General features: G+C 43.0%; 2 protein-coding genes across 3 annotated transcripts in view; one reads left to right on the forward strand and one right to left on the reverse strand.

The window, feature by feature from the left end:
* The first annotated feature begins 3,970 nt into the window (after positions 1–3,970).
* LOC143113867 (very-long-chain enoyl-CoA reductase-like) lies at positions 3,971–13,772 on the forward strand. Its single transcript, XM_076275466.1, has 13 exons — positions 3,971–4,042; positions 5,431–5,481; positions 5,872–5,923; positions 6,195–6,239; positions 6,896–6,999; positions 10,742–10,857; positions 11,100–11,205; positions 11,756–11,828; positions 11,913–11,956; positions 12,075–12,132; positions 12,323–12,411; positions 13,503–13,548; positions 13,645–13,772. Exons 1-13 carry the CDS (start codon positions 3,971–3,973, stop codon positions 13,770–13,772), a joined length of 984 nt encoding a protein of 327 aa, XP_076131581.1.
* Positions 13,773–14,267: 495 nt separating this feature from the next.
* The window catches only part of LOC143117373 (retinal-specific phospholipid-transporting ATPase ABCA4-like), a 50,839-nt gene continuing 46,056 nt past the window's right edge, over positions 14,268–19,050 (reverse strand). For both annotated transcript variants that reach the window (XM_076279068.1, XM_076279067.1), the window contains exons 46-50: positions 18,850–18,984; positions 18,400–18,503; positions 17,655–17,747; positions 16,222–16,471; positions 14,268–15,595 (exon numbers count right to left, since the gene is read on the reverse strand). In XM_076279068.1, coding sequence (XP_076135183.1) covers positions 15,485–15,595; positions 16,222–16,471; positions 17,655–17,747; positions 18,400–18,503; positions 18,850–18,984 — 693 coding nt within the window. In that variant the 3' untranslated portion in view covers positions 14,268–15,484. The remainder of the gene's footprint in view (positions 15,596–16,221; positions 16,472–17,654; positions 17,748–18,399; positions 18,504–18,849; positions 18,985–19,050) is intronic.

Raw genomic sequence — 19,050 nt, forward strand, 5'->3', positions numbered from 1 at the left:
TAACTGGGGCAATGTTAAAAGTTAGGTCTTAGTCTTAAGGCGTTACTGTTCTGATGTATTTGTCCTTGTCTTGTCTTCCTGCCTTTTATTAGGTCAGCAGATGTCACTGCCTCCACCACCTGCATGCCAGTTTTTCTTTTTAGCGATTGTTTAATGTAACAGCATAGGTTTATCTTTTGCAAATGTCATGTGCAAGAAACCTACCATAAATGAACTGACCAATATTCATATTTACTTTCTTTTTAGATGAGTCAACACCACACAGGCAACCAGCTCATTGCCCAGAGCTGGATGGGTCTATTATAACGCCTGCCACTTCATCTTGGGACCCAGTTGAAGGTACAGTGTCTTTGAATTTCAGTGGTGGACATTACTTGAGTACATTTACTCAATTACTGTACTTAAGTCGCTTTTTCATGTATCTGTACTTTACTTGAGTATTTCAATTTTGTTAAACTTTTTACTTTTACTCCAGTACATTTCGAGGCCAAATATCTTACTTTTTACTCCACTACATTTTGTGACAGCTGAAGTACAGCTGAAGTTCCTTTTGGAAAAAAGACTGTACAAATACATGTGTACATGTATATTTTCTATTAAGCGAGCTAGGCTTTAAATAATGGTGTTGCCTAACCTATGTTATTGTCATATGCACTATTTACTGTACCTTGTTGACCCCTTTTCACAATATTGATGTTACCATAACTAGCTTCTTGACGCCATCAAGCAAATGATAGACAATGATAGACAATCTGACACTATCAAACACAAAAGGGAACATCTTGATTTGGTCCGAAAGTGTAAAGCATTCAACAAAGAAAAATGTGGTTACTTTGAAGTATCTAAGATAAGATATCACATTAGTTTGTTTTTAGTTATTTCTACATACAACAAGTATTAGCTGATTTTGTCCTTGAATGGAGGAGAAAGGCTCAATGAAGGCCTATGTCTGTGCCGAATCATTTCAACAATGCAACTGTATTAGGCATAATACATTTCAGGACTTTTGATACTTAAAGGCAAGTACTTTTATACTTCCACTCAAGTGGAAATGTAAAAGAGGACTTTTACTTTTACTGGAGTAACATTTGACCATGTGTATCTCTACTTTCACTCAAGTACAGGATTTGTGTACTTCGTCCACCACTGTTGAATTTTCCATTTCCAAGTAAATACAATTTCATGACAAGGAACTTGAGAGTAACTAACTTTTTTTTTGTTGTAAACAGCACAAGTGACTCATCACACAGAGGGGGGTGGCTTGGCCATGGAGACTCAAAATAAGAGGTAAGAAGACTCACTTAATTTGTTCACATATGCAGGTATATAATGTATTTAACAACTAAAACTAACACCATCCATTTTTCCATAGCAATAAGGACAACCATTACCGCATGGCACAGCGAATGGACGCATTTGAGGAGAAGATGGATGAGCTGCTCATGCTCTTAAGGAGCTCCCAGTCACCTCCCTCTGCTCCAGTCGATGACATATTGCTGTCGTCCTGCTCGACAGTCACTGAGCTGCAGGAGAGGAGGAACAAAATGCCCCCCCTCCAGGACTTGTACTCTGGGACCTAAGCGGGCAGAGACCATCACCAAAGACTCCACATATCCTGCACACACACTCTTTAACTTCCTCCCCTCTGGCAGGCGCTACAGATCCCTGCACACAAAAACAACCAGACACAAGAACAACTCTTTTCCCACTGCCGTCAGAACGTTCATGGAACATTTTATATAACCAAGAACTAACGTTCCCGGAACATTCAGCAAACTTTCCATGGGAACCAAAACTTACTCAAAAACTAACCTTCGGGGAACGTTTGGGAACCAAAAACTAACGTTCCCGAAACCAAAAACAATGGTTCCCAGAACGTTCTGGGAACCATAAATTGTTAGCTGGGTCCTACCCGCCGATCGAAGCAGGATCAGTTTACAGCACAGAGGCAGGCTAACGAAACGCTAGAGATTGTTGCAAACGTGTGTATAATGGCAGAGCCGGCGAAGAAGCAGTGAAAACCCTTGTCGGAAGACGCAAAACAAAAGGAAAAGAGCTTCAGACCGAGCAAGGGGGAGTTTCATAGAGAAAAAGCATCAGGCTTGCCTGGTGTCCCTTTTACACGTTTCCGCTAACTTGATAAATGGTGTCCCTTTAATATTCATGCCTTGAAGCCTGGAGAATAGTAGCCTGGAGATTCCAGACCCAAACCCGAAAGATTAAGGGGCCATGAATAATGTAATGGTCCAACTCGAGGGGCGGCACCAAGCATGCATTTGAAAATCTCACTGCACGCAATTGGATAACACTATACGACCAATGTTTACTGACTGATTCCGGACTTCGACGCAATTGGATAACACTACGACTGTCATCTGTTTAGCTCGCCTCTGGCCTGCCTATATCAGATACACCGATGTGATTGGGTCCTTGCGATGCAAGGGACAAAAGTAACGTGCATCATTACTCATTGCCAGAGTGGCTCGCTGAGCAAATTGAAATTGTGCTCCCGTGAAAACTCTGGATTCCCAGGGTAGGAGAATAGTATGAGATTATTGATGGTATTGAAGGCCGAGCTAAAGTCAACAAGACTTGAACAAGATGCATAGGTGTTGCTCGATTCCAAATTGAAGTGAACAGCCAGATTAATTGCATCTTCCACAGATCTGTTTGCCTGGTAAGCAAACTAATAAGGATCCATCAGTGGAGTAATTGTAGATAGGAGAGTACCAAGCGCTCAAACACCTTCATAGCCACTGAAGTGAGGGTAACTGGTCTGAAGTCATTGAGGCCTGATGTTTTTGCTGATTTAAGTACTGGGACGATGACAGATTCTTTAAAAGACATGAGAGAAGTTGAAAATGTCAGTGAATACAGGAGCCAGTTGATCAGCACAGTGTCTAAGCACGGAAAGTCGGGGAGAGTTTATCTGCTCCTGCTGCTTTTAAAAAGCCTGCTCACCTCTGCCTCTTGGATGACAAAGTATATATATATATATATATATATATATATATATATATATACTCTTTTTTGATCCAGTGAGGGAAATTTGGTCTCTGCATTTATCCCAATCCGTGAATTAGTGAAACACACACTGCACACAGTGTACACACAGTGAGGTGAAGCACACACTAATCCCGGCGCAGTGAGCTGCCTGCATCAACAGCGGCGCTCGGGGAGCAGTGAGGGGTTAGGTGCCTTGCTCAAGGGCACTTCAGCCGTGCCTACTGGTCAGGGTTCGAACCGGCAACCCTCCGGTTACATTACAGGTCCGAAGTGCTAACCAGTAGGCCACGGCTGCCCTCGGGAGTAGTGCCACTAATATTTTGATCCATTAATATATTGATTTGCCCACTAATAACAATAACATAAATATCACTATTATTAAAATCAGAAACGGACTTCCAAACTGGCTTTGTGAAGCCAGTGGACATTATTCAAACACACACTGGGTATAATGAACTGGGTACAATCAATTTAGCTCTGTAATGTACTCTAGTGGCCAAGGCCCACATTGCAGCACAGTGTGTTTAAAATAGTCTCTAGACCTCAATTCATCTGCATCTCACTGACTTTTGTCACATCACAGCTAATTTGTTGCAGTTTTGATGGACAGCTCTAATTAGTAGTGGAGAAGACCTCAGGAGTCAGCGAAACATTGCAAACAGCTGAACAGTGTGTGTGTGTGTGTGTGTCTCTCTCTCTCTCTCTCTGTATGTGTGTGTGTGTGTGTGTGTGTGTGTGTGTGTGTGTGTGTGTGTGTGTGTGTGTGTGTGTGTGTGTGTGTGTGTGTGTGTGTGTGTGTGTGTGTGTGTGTGTGTGTGTGTGTGTGTGTGTGTGTGTGTGTGTGTGTATGTGTATGTGTGTGTGTGTGTATGTGTGTGTGTGGCTGAAGGAGCGTGTGATTCATATTGTTGTAAAACAACCATCAGGATCTAACCATTTTGGTATCTGGGAGGCTGAGATCAGGATGCTGGAGTTACAGAAATGGGATGGTTGGTCTAACTGCACCAGAGCCTCGAGCAGGGTGGCGTTCTTTGAGGTAAGACTCACACAGGCTTCAAACCTGTGAGATGGCATAGGATTTTCTTTCACATAATTGCCTTGCTTCTCGAATAGACCCAAGACCTTGAATTTTATATATTTTTTTCCGAGTCTGCATTCTTATCTGTGTCTTTGTACTTGGAGGCCATTTTTAATTGATATCAATATATTTTTAGTTATTGCCTCTGTGGTCATTACCTTATGTTACTGCATACAGTAGGTTGACACATATGCATGATTTATGATTTATGCATGCTGAACTTTTAACAACCCCTGCATATTTGTGTATGATAAATAGGCACCTTAGTAGGAGTAGGCTGCAGAACATGCCTCTCATATTGGCCTCTTGCCCCCTTCACACCTCCCTGACCTCTCCGCGTCAAAAAAGAACTATGCGCCAATGAGCAAGATTGAGTTACAGAGGTCCATCCAAGGACGTTGCATTACCTATGATAAATTTAGAGTTGACATCCCTCTGCTAAATCTTTATTTTCCAGACAGTGACTGTTTTCTATGTTTGCATGGTCGTTATTGTTTGAGTTTGTGTGTGTCTTATGTATGTGTGTGTAGTGTGTATGTGTGTGTGTGTGTGTGTGTGTGTGAATGCATAGGTTTGTGTTTTATATGTGGTTTGATATGTAACTGCAAGTGTATAAGTATTAATGTAATAATGAATGTAAGTAAGGACACATGACAAGATGTATGAGTGTGTATGATATGTGAGTTTGAAACTGCACTGTCTGGGCATTTGCCAGAGTGAGAGACTCTTTTGAACTGTCAGTCAGTCAGACTAATGTGATAATATGATACCGCTGGTCAGAGGCCAAATCTATCACTGCTGTTTACAGCTTGTTGATTTGGCTTAGTGGAAGCAATGCAAAGACTTCATTGTCACCCCCAGATGTCTCCCCCATAGCTTATCACTGCTCCCCCATAGCTTATCACTGCTCTAGATGTTATGACTAGCCCCCCCCCCCTCCCCATAGGTATCACTGCTCTTCCCCAGCAGATATGTGGTCTTTGTCATTCCCTATTACCCCCCAGTGGGGTTGGTATGCCCATGACTTAAAATAGACACAAAGTTACATGCAAAGTATAGCTGAAATCAAATAACATTATAACGCCCCAGTGCCGAAGATGATCCACCAGTGAGGTCATGTGCATGCCAGCCCCATGCCAGAGCAACGCCCGCGGGTTGCTCTACTTACTGCCCCCTAGAAAGCCCCCCACCGGTCCGCTAGGGCTTTGCCACTTACTGACCTGGAAAGCATGGCATCTTTCGAACTTCGAGACCTCTTTACAGTTGCCCAGTTCATCAAGGCCAGGTGCCAACACGGCCTCAAGGCTGAGACCGCAAAAGCGGATAAAAATTATATTTTCTATGAGGTGGAGATTCGGGATGCCAGGACGAAGGGAAAGCTGTGTTTCCTGGATAAGGTAACGGCAGAGACTCTTCTCACGGATACTGTGCTTGCTTGGAGGTCAGGTAACCACCAGGCTTGTGTGGAGGCAAAAGAGTGTGTTAAGAAGGTTCTGTTTTAGTCTGTGTAGTTAAACAAAGCAACCATGTGGACAAAACAACTAGCAGTACATTATCATGTACTGTATATAAGTGTGCAAGCAGCAGCATGTATGTGTTAAAATTATTAGAAATAATTAGAGATTTTGGAAACAAGTATTCCAAGAGGGCTTGATTGTTGACAAAATAAATGTATTTCTGTTTTTAGAGGTGGAAAGCCATGTAAGCTTATGCATGTTGTTCATAATAGCTCCTTTTCTTTCTTGGGTGTTGGGCAACATGACAGTCATTTGTCACCTCTCTGGCAGGTGGAGCCTTCTGCCACTGTTGCAGACATGAAGAGCCTCATTCACAAGAGCTGTGCGTATCACTGACACGTACTCCTACATATTTCTGTATCTGAAACTATCTTCCTCCTCCTCTCAACAAGTTTTTTTTCTCTGAACATAATTAGCTGTCAGGCATTGTGAGATAGAGAGGAGTCAATTGGTTAAACGTTGATAGTATTTTTATATCACACAGCAGACTTTGTATGTTAGCAAACATTTTGCTTCTCTCTGGTTAATTGCATCTGAGGACTGGAGCAGCAATTCATTGAAATTATATTCTGTGTACATTTGTGCTGTTGCAGATCCCAGGTGGTACCCATCCAGACAGGCCCTGATGCTGCATCCTGGTGAGTCAGCGACTAGGATGGACACACCTCCATTGTGGACAAGCAGGGACAGAATGGACCTGTAAACTGTCCTGTAAAATAACCAGTCAAAATAACAACTAATAACTAATGACAAATAATGAGTCAAAAATGTGTTTGCAATGTCTATCACACATATTCCAATATAGCATGACACTGCAACAGCTGTGTGTTAATATGACATTACAGTATCATTGCATTTCAGCTGTAGGTAAAGGTATGTATTGTACAGAAGACACGCCAAGATGTTAGTTGCCACAGTTCATTCGGAAGATCGGCTTGTGTCTTGAGAGTGTACATAAGTATTTGTCCTGCATAGCAGAGCATGTGTAAGAATTGTCAGGGGAGGGGGGGTTTAGGAAGGGAGGCTGATCCTTATTTTGAAAAGGGAAGGAGAACAGTTACACGCTCCTCCTGGGTCAGAAAAATGCAGTTTCTGTAAAAAATGCAGGGCATTCATCAAATCAGGCATCTGATCACTTGCGTAAAAAAAAGAACTGAGGCACTCCTGAAGTAGGTTTTAATAAGCCTTAATTTACAGTATGTAGCCAGTGTTAAGCAAAGTGTTTTTTTTAAAGTTACTTCATGAATGCCACTGTTTTATATTAAAGTTTCAGATTTTTGTTGTCGTGTTCCAGAGGGAAAGGCCCTCCGAGACGATGAGATTCTGGTGGATTTGCCGGTGGGCACCACAGCCACCATCTTCTTCCAGGACCGAGGCCCTCAGCTGGGCTGGGCAATGGTAAGAAAGTCCTCCCTTGTAATGACCCCCTCATGGCATTTCTAGACCAACAGAGAACCGGTTCTTGAACCGGTTCTGCTCAGAACCCCCAATGTCGTCTTCCAGGCAGCGCTGCCACCGCTGACTTAAAGGCACCTAATCCTAAACCTAACCCCAACCCTAACCCTAACCTTAACCCAACCCTAACCCTAACCTTAACCCATGCCTAACCCTAGTGCCTTCCAGGCAGGGGCATAAAACACCAAGAAACATTGCGCTGCTTATCCACCTGCACAGTATTGCTCCTTATATCCACCTGCACAGTATTGCTCCTTATATCCACCTGCACAGTATTGCTCCTCCTTATCCACCTGCACAGTATTGCTCCTTATATCCACCTGCACAGTATTGCTGCTTATATCCACCTGCACAGTATTGCTCCTCCTTATTCACCTGCACAGTATTGCTCCTCCTTCTCCACCTGCACAGTATTGCTCCTTATCCACCTGCACAGTATTGCTCCTTATATCCACCTGCACAGTATTGCTCCTCCTTCTCCACCTGCACAGTATTGCTCCTCCTTATTCACCTGCACAGTTGAACAGTATTGCTCCTTATTCACCTGCACAGTATTGCTCCTTATATCCACCTACACAGTATTGCTCCTCCTCACCTGCACAGTATTGCTCCTCCTTATTCACCTGCACAGTATTGCTCCTCCTTCTCCACCTGCACAGTATTGCTCCTCCTTATCCACCTGCACAGTATTGCTCCTTATATCCACCTGCACAGTATTGCTCCTTATATCCACCTGCACAGTATTGCTCCTCCTTCTCCACCTGCACAGTATTGCTCCTCCTTATTCACCTGCACAGTATTGCTCCTCCTTCTCCACCTGCACAGTATTGCTCCTCCTTATCCACCTGCACAGTATTGCTCCTTATCCACCTGCACAGTATTGCTCCTTATCCACCTGCACAGTATTGCTCCTTATCCACCTGCACAGTATTGCTCCTTATATCCACCTGCACAGTATTGCTCCTCCTCACCTGCACAGTATTGCTCCTCCTTCTCCACCTGCACAGTATTGCTCCTTATATCCAACTGCACAGTATTGCTCCTTATATCCACCTGCACAGTATTGCTCCTTATATCCACCTGCACAGTATTGCTCCTCCTTATTCACCTGCACAGTATTGCTCCTTATATCCAACTGCACAGTATTGCTCCTTATATCCACCTGCACAGTATTGCTCCTTATATCCACCTGCACAGTATTGCTCCTTATATCCACCTGCACAGTATTGCTCCTTATCCACCTGCACAGTATTGCTCCTTATATCCACCTGCACAGTATTGCTCCTTCTCCACCTGCACAGTATTGCTCCTTATATCCACCTGCACAGTATTGCTCCTTATATCCACCTGCACAGTATTGCTCCTCCTTATTCACCTGCTCAGTATTGCTCCTTATATCCACCTGCACAGTATTGCTCCTCCTTCTCCACCTGCACAGTATTGCTCCTTATATCCACCTGCACAGTATTGCTCCTCCTTATTCACCTGCACAGTATTGCTCCTCCTTATTCACCTGCACAGTATTGCTCCTCCTTATTCACCTGCACAGTATTGCTCCTCCTTCACCACCTGCACAGTATTGCTCCTCCTTATTCACCTGCACAGTATTGCTCCTCCTTCTCCACCTGCACAGTATTGTTCCTCCTTATTCACCTGCACAGTATTGCTCCTCCTTCTCCACCTGCACAGTATTGCTCCTTATATCCAACTGCACAGTATTGCTCCTTATATCCACCTGCACAGTATTGCTCCTTATATCCACCTGCACAGTATTGCTCCTCCTTATTCACCTGCACAGTTGAACAGTATTGCTCCTTATTCACCTGCACAGTATTGCTCCTTATATCCACCTACACAGTATTGCTCCTCCTCACCTGCACAGTATTGCTCCTCCTTATTCACCTGCACAGTATTGCTCCTCCTTCTCCACCTGCACAGTATTGCTCCTCCTTATCCACCTGCACAGTATTGCTCCTTATATCCACCTGCACAGTATTGCTCCTTATATCCACCTGCACAGTATTGCTCCTCCTTCTCCACCTGCACAGTATTGCTCCTCCTTATTCACCTGCACAGTATTGCTCCTCCTTCTCCACCTGCACAGTATTGCTCCTCCTTATCCACCTGCACAGTATTGCTCCTTATCCACCTGCACAGTATTGCTCCTTATCCACCTGCACAGTATTGCTCCTTATCCACCTGCACAGTATTGCTCCTTATATCCACCTGCACAGTATTGCTCCTCCTCACCTGCACAGTATTGCTCCTCCTTCTCCACCTGCACAGTATTGCTCCTTATATCCAACTGCACAGTATTGCTCCTTATATCCACCTGCACAGTATTGCTCCTTATATCCACCTGCACAGTATTGCTCCTCCTTATTCACCTGCACAGTATTGCTCCTTATATCCAACTGCACAGTATTGCTCCTTATATCCACCTGCACAGTATTGCTCCTTATATCCACCTGCACAGTATTGCTCCTTATATCCACCTGCACAGTATTGCTCCTTATCCACCTGCACAGTATTGCTCCTTATATCCACCTGCACAGTATTGCTCCTTCTCCACCTGCACAGTATTGCTCCTTATATCCACCTGCACAGTATTGCTCCTTATATCCACCTGCACAGTATTGCTCCTCCTTATTCACCTGCTCAGTATTGCTCCTTATATCCACCTGCACAGTATTGCTCCTCCTTCTCCACCTGCACAGTATTGCTCCTTATATCCACCTGCACAGTATTGCTCCTCCTTATTCACCTGCACAGTATTGCTCCTCCTTATTCACCTGCACAGTATTGCTCCTCCTTATTCACCTGCACAGTATTGCTCCTCCTTCACCACCTGCACAGTATTGCTCCTCCTTATTCACCTGCACAGTATTGCTCCTCCTTCTCCACCTGCACAGTATTGTTCCTCCTTATTCACCTGCACAGTATTGCTCCTCCTTCTCCACCTGCACAGTATTGCTCCTTATATCCAACTGCACAGTATTGCTCCTTATATCCACCTGCACAGTATTGCTCCTTATATCCACCTGCACAGTATTGCTCCTCCTTATTCACCTGCACAGTATTGCTCCTTATATCCACCTGCACAGTATTGCTCCTTATATCCAATTGCACAGTATTGCTCCTTATATCCACCTGCACAGTATTGCTCCTTATATCCACCTGCACAGTATTGCTCCTTATCCACCTGCACAGTATTGCTCCTTATATCCACCTGCACAGTATTGCTCCTTCTCCACCTGCACAGTATTGCTCCTTATATCCACCTGCACAGTATTGCTCCTTATATCCACCTGCACAGTTTTGCTCCTCCTTATTCACCTGCTCAGTATTGCTCCTTATATCCACCTGCACAGTATTGCTCCTCCTTCTCCACCTGCACAGTATTGCTCCTTATATCCACCTGCACAGTATTGCTCCTCCTTATTCACCTGCACAGTATTGCTCCTCCTTATTCACCTGCACAGTATTGCTCCTCCTTCTCCACCTGCACAGTATTGCTCCTCCTTATTCACCTGCACAGTATTGCTCCTCCTTCTCCACCTGCACAGTATTGCTCCTCCTTCTCCACCTGCACAGTATTGCTCCTCCTTATTCACCTGCACAGTATTGCTCCTCCTTATATCCACCTGCACAGTTGAACAGTATTGCTCCTTATCCACCTGCACAGGTGTTCCTAGTGGAGTGCATTGGGCCTCTCCTCATCTACCTGCTCTTCTACTACCGCCTGCCGTACATCTATGGTTGGGAGTACAAGTTCACGCCCAGTCCTCATAAAGTGGTCAGGTAGGTTCTGACAAGAATTTGAAAATGTTCAAACAGAACTTGAAAACACGTGTTATCTAGATGCACCTATGTGAATGAGTGAGTTAAATGACTCAGAATGACTCAGAATGTATCATGAATATAAGGTTACAACAATGTTTACCATATTCTGGTATAGTTATATTTTGTATATGTCTTATCCTTAAGTTCATATAATTGCATAGTTTATTTTCACATTTTGACCTCTTTGCATGGTCTTGCAGGCTAGCTTGTGTGTGTCATTGCTTTCACTACACCAAGAAGCTGCTGGAGACGATCTTTCTGCACCATTTCTCTCAGGGGACCATGTCCTTACAAAACATAACAAAGGTGCTGTAGTCATGACTACAAGTCACAGAATATTACATGCATCCTATTATCTGCACTGTAGGTGATATCTAGCATGTTAACTTGATCCTGAGCAACAGACCATATGTATTGCTGTTATTATGCTTGTAGATTTGAAGAGCTTTTTTCCAAAACGCTCTATCCTCCATTTTAATGGATTTTCATAAATTGTTGTTGTTTTCCTAGTAATTTCAGTGGAACTATTGTGGGTTATTGTTATTTGATTTATCTTTGCTCAATCAAAACAACAGAATTGCACTTGTATTGATATAACCTGAAATACACAATTAAATAACATGACATATTAATGTTTTCAAAAATGGATTTTGGAAAGCGTTTTGGAACAGAGCTCTTCATTTCTTTCTCTGCACTGACTTCAATCTATTTACACTGTGTAGTAATAGAAAACACACGTGTTATCTAGATGCACCTATGTGAACGAGTGAGTTAAATGACACAGAATGAGTCAGAATGAGTAGAATAATGAGACTATTACAATTCCAGTTTTAACAAATGGATAATGTCTTTGCAGAACTGTTTGTATTATTGTGGACTGACAGCATGGCAGGCCTACTATATCAACCATCCACTCTACACGCCCCCCTGTGAGTATGTACTGTAAATGAAACATACTGAATACTTAGCAGCAGCAACAAACTCATAAGACATCACATGTGTCCCATCCACAGCATATGGACTCCTCCAGGTGATATGTGCTTTTGCTGGGTTCCTGGTAGGACATACTTCTCATACATTTCATTTAAATGAGCAGATGAACATAGCAAAAGACACCACCATGCTGATTTTATTTAAATTCATGTTTGTACTGTTTGTGCTATTTGTGCGGTTAGGTCTGTGAGATTGGAAGCTTCTCTACTCACCTAGTGCTGAACAGGCTCAAATGCAACAGTAGGTTCACATGCCTGTCTCTACACCGCATCCATCTTTGTTGTCAAGAGTGTACCATTACTGGCCAAGCTGAATCAGCATGTCAACTAACAGACTCAGTTACTCCCTCAGCCACAGATGCAGAATGTGTCAGACTGTCCGTCAGTTGACTGATGAGTTTGATGAGTGTGTGCTGGTGTGTTGTTGGCAGAGTCCAGGCCAACTGAGATTCCTTACCCTACACGAAATCCCTTCACCTGGCTCTTCTTCTTTGTGTCGTGCCCAAACTACACATATGAGGTCAGTTGCATGATGGAAGAAACATAAATATACACTTTATATACTGTGTGAAGTTATTTTTTAGTAAATTAATCTTGACTATTTATGTTTATAGTTCTTAGTAGACGTACTTTTGTCTGAAGCAACTTACAATGGCATTAATAAACATTACATTAACATTCAAATTAACAGATTAAAGGAATCCTAGGCTAGATTTTTACCTTAAAGCTATACTATGCAGGTTTAAGTATTTTTAGCGAGTTTAGAGCTTCTTATCCCCCCTATAAACAAAGCAATTGCTTTTGTTGTGGAGGTGAAGGATTAATTAACAACAGGCAAAAACTCTCCAAAGAGCTATATCTACTGACAAGGTAATGTTTCAGATTCTCGTGAGTTTTGGCGGGACACCACTCTTGGAAGTTGCATGACTGGTTTTCTCGGTAGGGACTCGCTACGCCTATGCTGTATAGCTATGCTAGGTGAACGATTCGCCTATTACAAGTTTGTTTACCAATTGGCTTCATAAAGGTGCAAATCTTGCATAGTGTGCCTTTAATATAACCGCTTTGAAGTCATTTTAATGGTAATTAACCTGTAATAGGGAGGATGGTGCGTCTTCCCAGTTGTAACCTACCAGTCTATGGAGAACCAGCCTTGCATTCCCTGACTTGGATAATCATGAATTGCTTTACGCTATTGCTATTCATATGAAATCGTGTAATATTACCTTGTCGGTCCAGATTATCTCTGCCGGTTTGTAAACAAATCCACACTGTGACCAAGGGGAAAGATGCAGGCATACTTTTGAAAGTTGTGTAAAATAAAAATACTCAGCCATTGTGGGGGAGCCCAGTAGTGAAACTGCATTGGATGCCTTGAGTCATATTGGCTAAATAAACTTAATGATTGTTTAACTTAAAAATAAAACAATATTAGTAGTAGACTAAATAGAACATATACAAACCACGACTCTGATAAGATAAACATATGAGTCTTAAAATGTAATATTTACTCATATTTCAGCTCAGCTTTATTTCATATGTTTTATTGACATTTCGAGTTATATCAGAAACATGTCTCCATCTTAATAGGTAAACATTTTCCCCCCTCAGGTGGGAGCATGTGTCAGTTTTGCTGTCATGACTCAGTGTTTGCCAGGTATGCTGGTATGTTTGTTTCTCAAAATAAAAAAAATAAAAATAAAAAAAGGAATAATTCACCTCACACCACTCTTTTCCTCTACCCTGTGCTCAGCGGCGCTGGCGTCATTCCTGGGGTTCGTGCAGATGATCCTCTGGGCCAGAGTGAAGCACCGAGCCTACATCCACGAGTTCCCCAACTACCCTGAGCTGCGCACGGCCATCATTCCCCTCGTGCTCTGATGGACGCTGGCTGCGCTTGATGATGAGGCGCCTATGATGGGGATCTGCATCCTTGGTCTGTTGCAGCAATGGCTGACCAACGGACAATCACTTCTTTAAAACCAACGGGAACTGAATTCTTGATTTGGCTCCTGCAGCATTGACTGTTGCCACTGTTGACTGCATAAAGCTTTACTGCTTAAGCGGGATAGAGTTCAGCTTTATCAAGTATAAGATAGTATAAGTTTAGATTAAGTTGCCTACCTGTTGGTAAGAGATTTCTTTCTTTGAGGAATGTGCAATGCTAATACCTAGCTGCACCAAATGGCACAGGTTTCCTGGATTCAGCTTGTGGATGACTGTGATTTCCTTTACTATAAGTTTGCGAAGAAATCATTAACATTGTTCCATACTTTCAATATCACCAAAAATCTTTGTAACAAATGAGAAACAAGGGTTTATTTACTTTTTAAAAATGTCATTTAATAATTAAATGTTTCATTCATTTCATGTGTGACAAGTTATACACAACTTAAACAGTGACAAGGCTAAACCTTGTTCTCAAGCAATCATTTACTTTTGAAAGAGATGCTGTTGACTTGTCAGTTTTGAGGAGTAGCTTCCAGACATTAGCGAGCACTTTTGCACATGTAATATTTCTGCACATGTCGGAAAGTGCACACATGGACACGATCTACTTGTAAAGCTGCAAATGCGACAAAGTGCCCACCCAGAATGTATTTACATAGCTGTACATGCCATTGAACGCATATTTCAACTTGTGTTCCTAAAATCCTTCCAAATAGACTTGAGAATTTACACACACTTAATGCGGTACAATTAAATGTTATTTCATTTTGATGCATTCACTGCTCATAATAGTGTCTCATGCTTGATGTTCTAATTTAAGAGTAGTTACACACCATCCCATTTGGCCATGTTTCAACATAATAAATGCGTCAGGTTGTCTCATGAAATCATAAAGAAAATATACAGGACTTCTTTAGAAACAGACAAAAACAATTTACAAGCACATTTTTTTACATTATTATACAATAAGGATAGAATGTCTATGGAATGGCCTATTCATTTTGACCACTTCTCAATTTTCCATGCGTGGTACAGTAGGTTTATGACCTACTATACTTGTGGCTGCGTGGATCACAACTTTAATAAGACCCATCATGAGGTTTGGCATGATGAGAGGGGGTCCAGTGAGTATTCCTATATTCCTGTGGCACAGATATTTCAGTTCAGTGATGCTGCACAGCTGGAGGACTACAGAGCATTTGCTATTTGACACGGACAGAAAAGTATAAATTTCCCTTTTCAACTCACAGGCTATGGTGACAAATGCTTTCTCTTCTATGAGGTCAAAGTGAGGAGCTACATTATAATTCATATTCTTACACGGTGATTCATTTTTGTTAATCAACATTCATGTGCAGAAAAAGTCACACAGTTCATGGATGGCATTGAGAAAGTCAAGGTCTTGTGCAATGTTCTGAGAGATCACACTACATCAGATCCGCAACAGTGTTCACCATCTGTATCAGGTATGTTTCCCAGTTTTCCTGTTTGTTTTTTCCTAGTTTTCCTATTTGTTTTTCCCAGTTACTAGTTTTCCTGTTTGTTTTTTCCTAGTTTTCCTGTTTGTTTTTCCCAGTTTTCCTGTTTGTTTCTTCCTAGTTTTCCTCCGGTTCTGTTCTGGGGTTCCTTTAACTTATCTGTATTTATTTCTTCCTCCCGAAACCTCTCAGTGGGGCGATCTTCTTCACTCTCCGCGGCTGAGGCCGCTGGTCGTCATCCTCACCTGCCTGCTGTTTGGCGAAGTTCACAAACACCTGCCGAGACATAACAGTTAGCTCACCGAGACATAATGACGGACAATTGAGACAGTTATGTGGTTTTAGTTATCTTAATGTTTGTTCAAGCTACTGACATATTTACATTTATATGTATTTCTTTATTTAGCAGACGCTTTTAACCAAAGTGACTTACATATATTACAAGAGCCATTGTGCCCGGAACTACTTGGGGTTAAGTGCCTTGCTCAACGGTGGGAGCCGGGAATTGAACCCACATCTTTTCAGGCTACTGCATGCTAGTCTAGCTCCTTAGCCACTACGCTACCACCACCCCATCTTCCCAATTAGAGCAACATATACCATTATTTACCACACTAGTGATCACTATCAGAACAATCTCTCCAGACATACATATAAAATCACACCTGCCATTGGTTCATTCCATTGTGGATTGTGTGAGACTACAGTACATATCCTCAGCAGAACATTAACAATGACTTTTGAGCATGAAATGATTTAAAACCCAGTATCAAATATCAACCTTTCTATTAAATTTATCTTCAAATTATTTCTTTTCATATATTTTTTAAAGAACAGATCATTTTCAGGTAGCAAATATTGATGCTGATTACAGGTGGACCATGCGTTGCAGTATACTGTACCTGGTCCAGGGTGGTCTGGGAGACCGAGTAGTCCTCTATGTGGAGACGCTCCTTGTTGGAGAGCACGAGCTGGAAGATGCGAGCCAAGGAGGAGGAGGTGATCTGGTACTGCAGCGTGTTATAGTGCTTCTCCCGCTGGACGCAGCCAGGGAAGCTGCTCTCGATGAAAGCCTCGGCCAGGGCAAGGTCTGGGGGAGTTCCCGGCTTAGCCGCCCGCACTTTCAAGGTGACCACGTAACCGTCGCCAAACCTTCACGTGCGGCCACACAAAGACATTACATTACATTTAGCAGACACTTCTTGACCAAAGTCACTTAGATATGTCAGCTATAGTGATGGCCAAAAGTATTGGCCTTTGGAATTAAAATAGCCCCATATCATCACATACCCTTCACCATACCTAGAGATTGGCATGGGTGTTATTTCAGTTAGCCTATTAGCTGGTTTGATTTGCATTGAGCTCAATGAGCATCGAACCAGCTAATAGGCTAACTGAAATAACACCCATGCCAATCTCTAGGTATGGTGAAGGGTATGTGATGATGTGGGGCTATTTTAATTCCAAAGGCCAAGGTAACTTTATCAGGATGCACAGTATTCTGGATCCATGAAATAACTGGCCTTTAAAAATAAAAATCTGCCTGTCTCTATGAGAATTTAACATAGGGGTGGTAATACTTATGACCCCTGTATTTTAAGGAAGAACATTTATTTATTTATGATACATTATTCATTCACTAAGAAAATTGGTGTCCTTAAAGGTTAGATATTTCCTCATTTTTCACTTAAGGCATTAAGATCAATTTCCAAAAGATGATTTTATATTCCTCTTTTCAGTCAACTTTAGCATGGGTGCCAATACTTTTGGCCATCACTGTATATTACAAGGGATCACATTGTCCCCGGAGCAACTTGGGGTTAAGTGCCTTGCTCAAGGGCACAACGGTGGAAGCCAGGAATTGAACTGACAACTTTCAAGCTACTACACGCTAGCCCAGCTCCTTAACCACTACACTAACTTACCGCCCTAAGACACAATTCTTTATTTAAATCCACCAATCAAACTTCTTAAAGACATAATATTCTTAAAGACAAATATTTTCAGAGATGATACGGCTTTGGTACTCATGGGTACATAAAATATATGCCCACACAGCAAGACTATCACATTGCTGATATAGAGCACACACACACGCACACGCACACACACACACACACACACACATTCACAAAGACACACATACATACAATGTACCCCTCATTCCAGCAGTTCTAAGCCTACAATAAATGCACTTTTTGTCTATTTAACTGACACACAACTTAACAAAAAAGAACACTCTCCTCTGGGCTGGCATAAGACCGAGCTTTCCCCATAAGAGACTCTCTTACGCAGGGGAGCTTCAGCTGCAGGTGAACACAGAATGCAGACTCACTTGTACTTGAGGTGCTGAATGCTGCCGAGGCACTTGAAGGTGCCGTTCACCATGATGGCCAGCCGTGTGCAGAGAGCCTCACACTCCTCCATGCTGCGGAGGTCCAGGAAACGGGAAAAAAGAGCGGGAAAGAAGGAGAGTCAGAGAGACGGAAAGGGAATGAAAGATAGAAAGAAAGAAAGAAAGAAAGAAAATGAATGAAGGAAAGAAGAAAAGAAAGAAAAAGAAAGAAAAATATGGACATCAGCAGAAATTCACTAGAGTTACCCATGCAGTTACCCATGCAGTTACCCATGCAGTCCATGCAGTTACCCATGCAGTTACCCATGCAGTTACCCACCATGCAGTTACCCATGCAGTTACCCATGCAGTCCATGCAGTTACCCATGCAGTTACCCATGCAGTTACCCACCATGCAGTTACCCATGCAGTTACCCATGCAGTTACCCATGCAGGACACAACACACTCCTTCTGCCAGATCCCTTCCCCATGTAGTACCAGGAGGATGGGGGTGGTAGAACTGAGGCAGGGGAGGATGGGGGTGGTAGAACTGAGGCAGGGGAGGATGGTAGAACTGAGGCAGGGGAGGATGGGGGTGGTAGAACTGAGGCAGGGGAGGATGGGGTTGGTAGAACTGAGGCAGGGGAGGATGGGGGTGGTAGAACTGAGGCAGGGGAGGGTAGTAGAACTGAGGCAGGGGAGGGTAGTAGAACTGAGGCAGGGGAGGAGAAAGCCAGCACCCACCTGTGTGAGGTGAGGACCACTGCGCGGCCATCCCTGATCACACTCAGAATTGCCGTCCACAAGAATCGCCGGGAGTGGGGGTCCATTCCTGTCGTAGGCTCATCCTGGGGATAAAAAAGAGGTTCAACAAGAAAAAATAATTGATATAAATAAAATGAATAAATACTCAACGCTCTCAAACACTTTAATTAATTACACCCTCACAATAAATCACTGATCAGTCACACATAGATAGTAACACTGTCATTAAAGATTAACCAAAGGGTTCAATACCCGGCCTCCACCGTTGTGCCCTTGAGCAAGGCACTTAACCATGAGTTGCTCCGGGCTCAATGGCCCTTGTAATGTAATTGACATACTGTAGTTTGTAAGTCACTTTGCATAAAAGCATCTGCTAAATGTCGATGCTCAAGGGAGAAGCAAATGGAAGTCGGGGGCAGCTGGACGCACCAGTAGGACGAGGGAGGGACAGCCGATCATGGCGATGGCTGTGGAGAGCTTTCGCTTATTGCCCCCACTGTAGGTGCCGGCACATTGCTCAGCGTACTCCGACAGACCTAGTTTCTGGATACCCCACTCTGCCACCTGCAAGCACACACAGAAACATGAAATAGACAGCCGACCTTCACAGATCCCCATTCAACCACCCAC

Source organism: Alosa pseudoharengus, unplaced genomic scaffold (assembly GCF_046254945.1).
Source record: "Alosa pseudoharengus isolate Yale_2024_CS ecotype anadromous, Long Island Sound unplaced genomic scaffold, YU_APseudo_1.1 YU_APseudo_1.1_scf_11, whole genome shotgun sequence".
Taxonomy (NCBI): domain Eukaryota; kingdom Metazoa; phylum Chordata; class Actinopteri; order Clupeiformes; family Clupeidae; genus Alosa; species Alosa pseudoharengus.

Coding starts and splice junctions, on each gene's coding strand:
- LOC143113867 (XM_076275466.1), top strand. CDS start 3,971: ATGCTGGAGTTACAGAAATGGGATGGTTGGTCTAACTGCACCAGAGCC. Junction 11,206..11,755: donor CCTTACAAAACATAACAAAG/GTGCTGTAGTCA, acceptor ATGTCTTTGCAG/AACTGTTTGTATTATTGTGG. Junction 12,412..13,502: donor GCCCAAACTACACATATGAG/GTCAGTTGCATG, acceptor TTCCCCCCTCAG/GTGGGAGCATGTGTCAGTTT.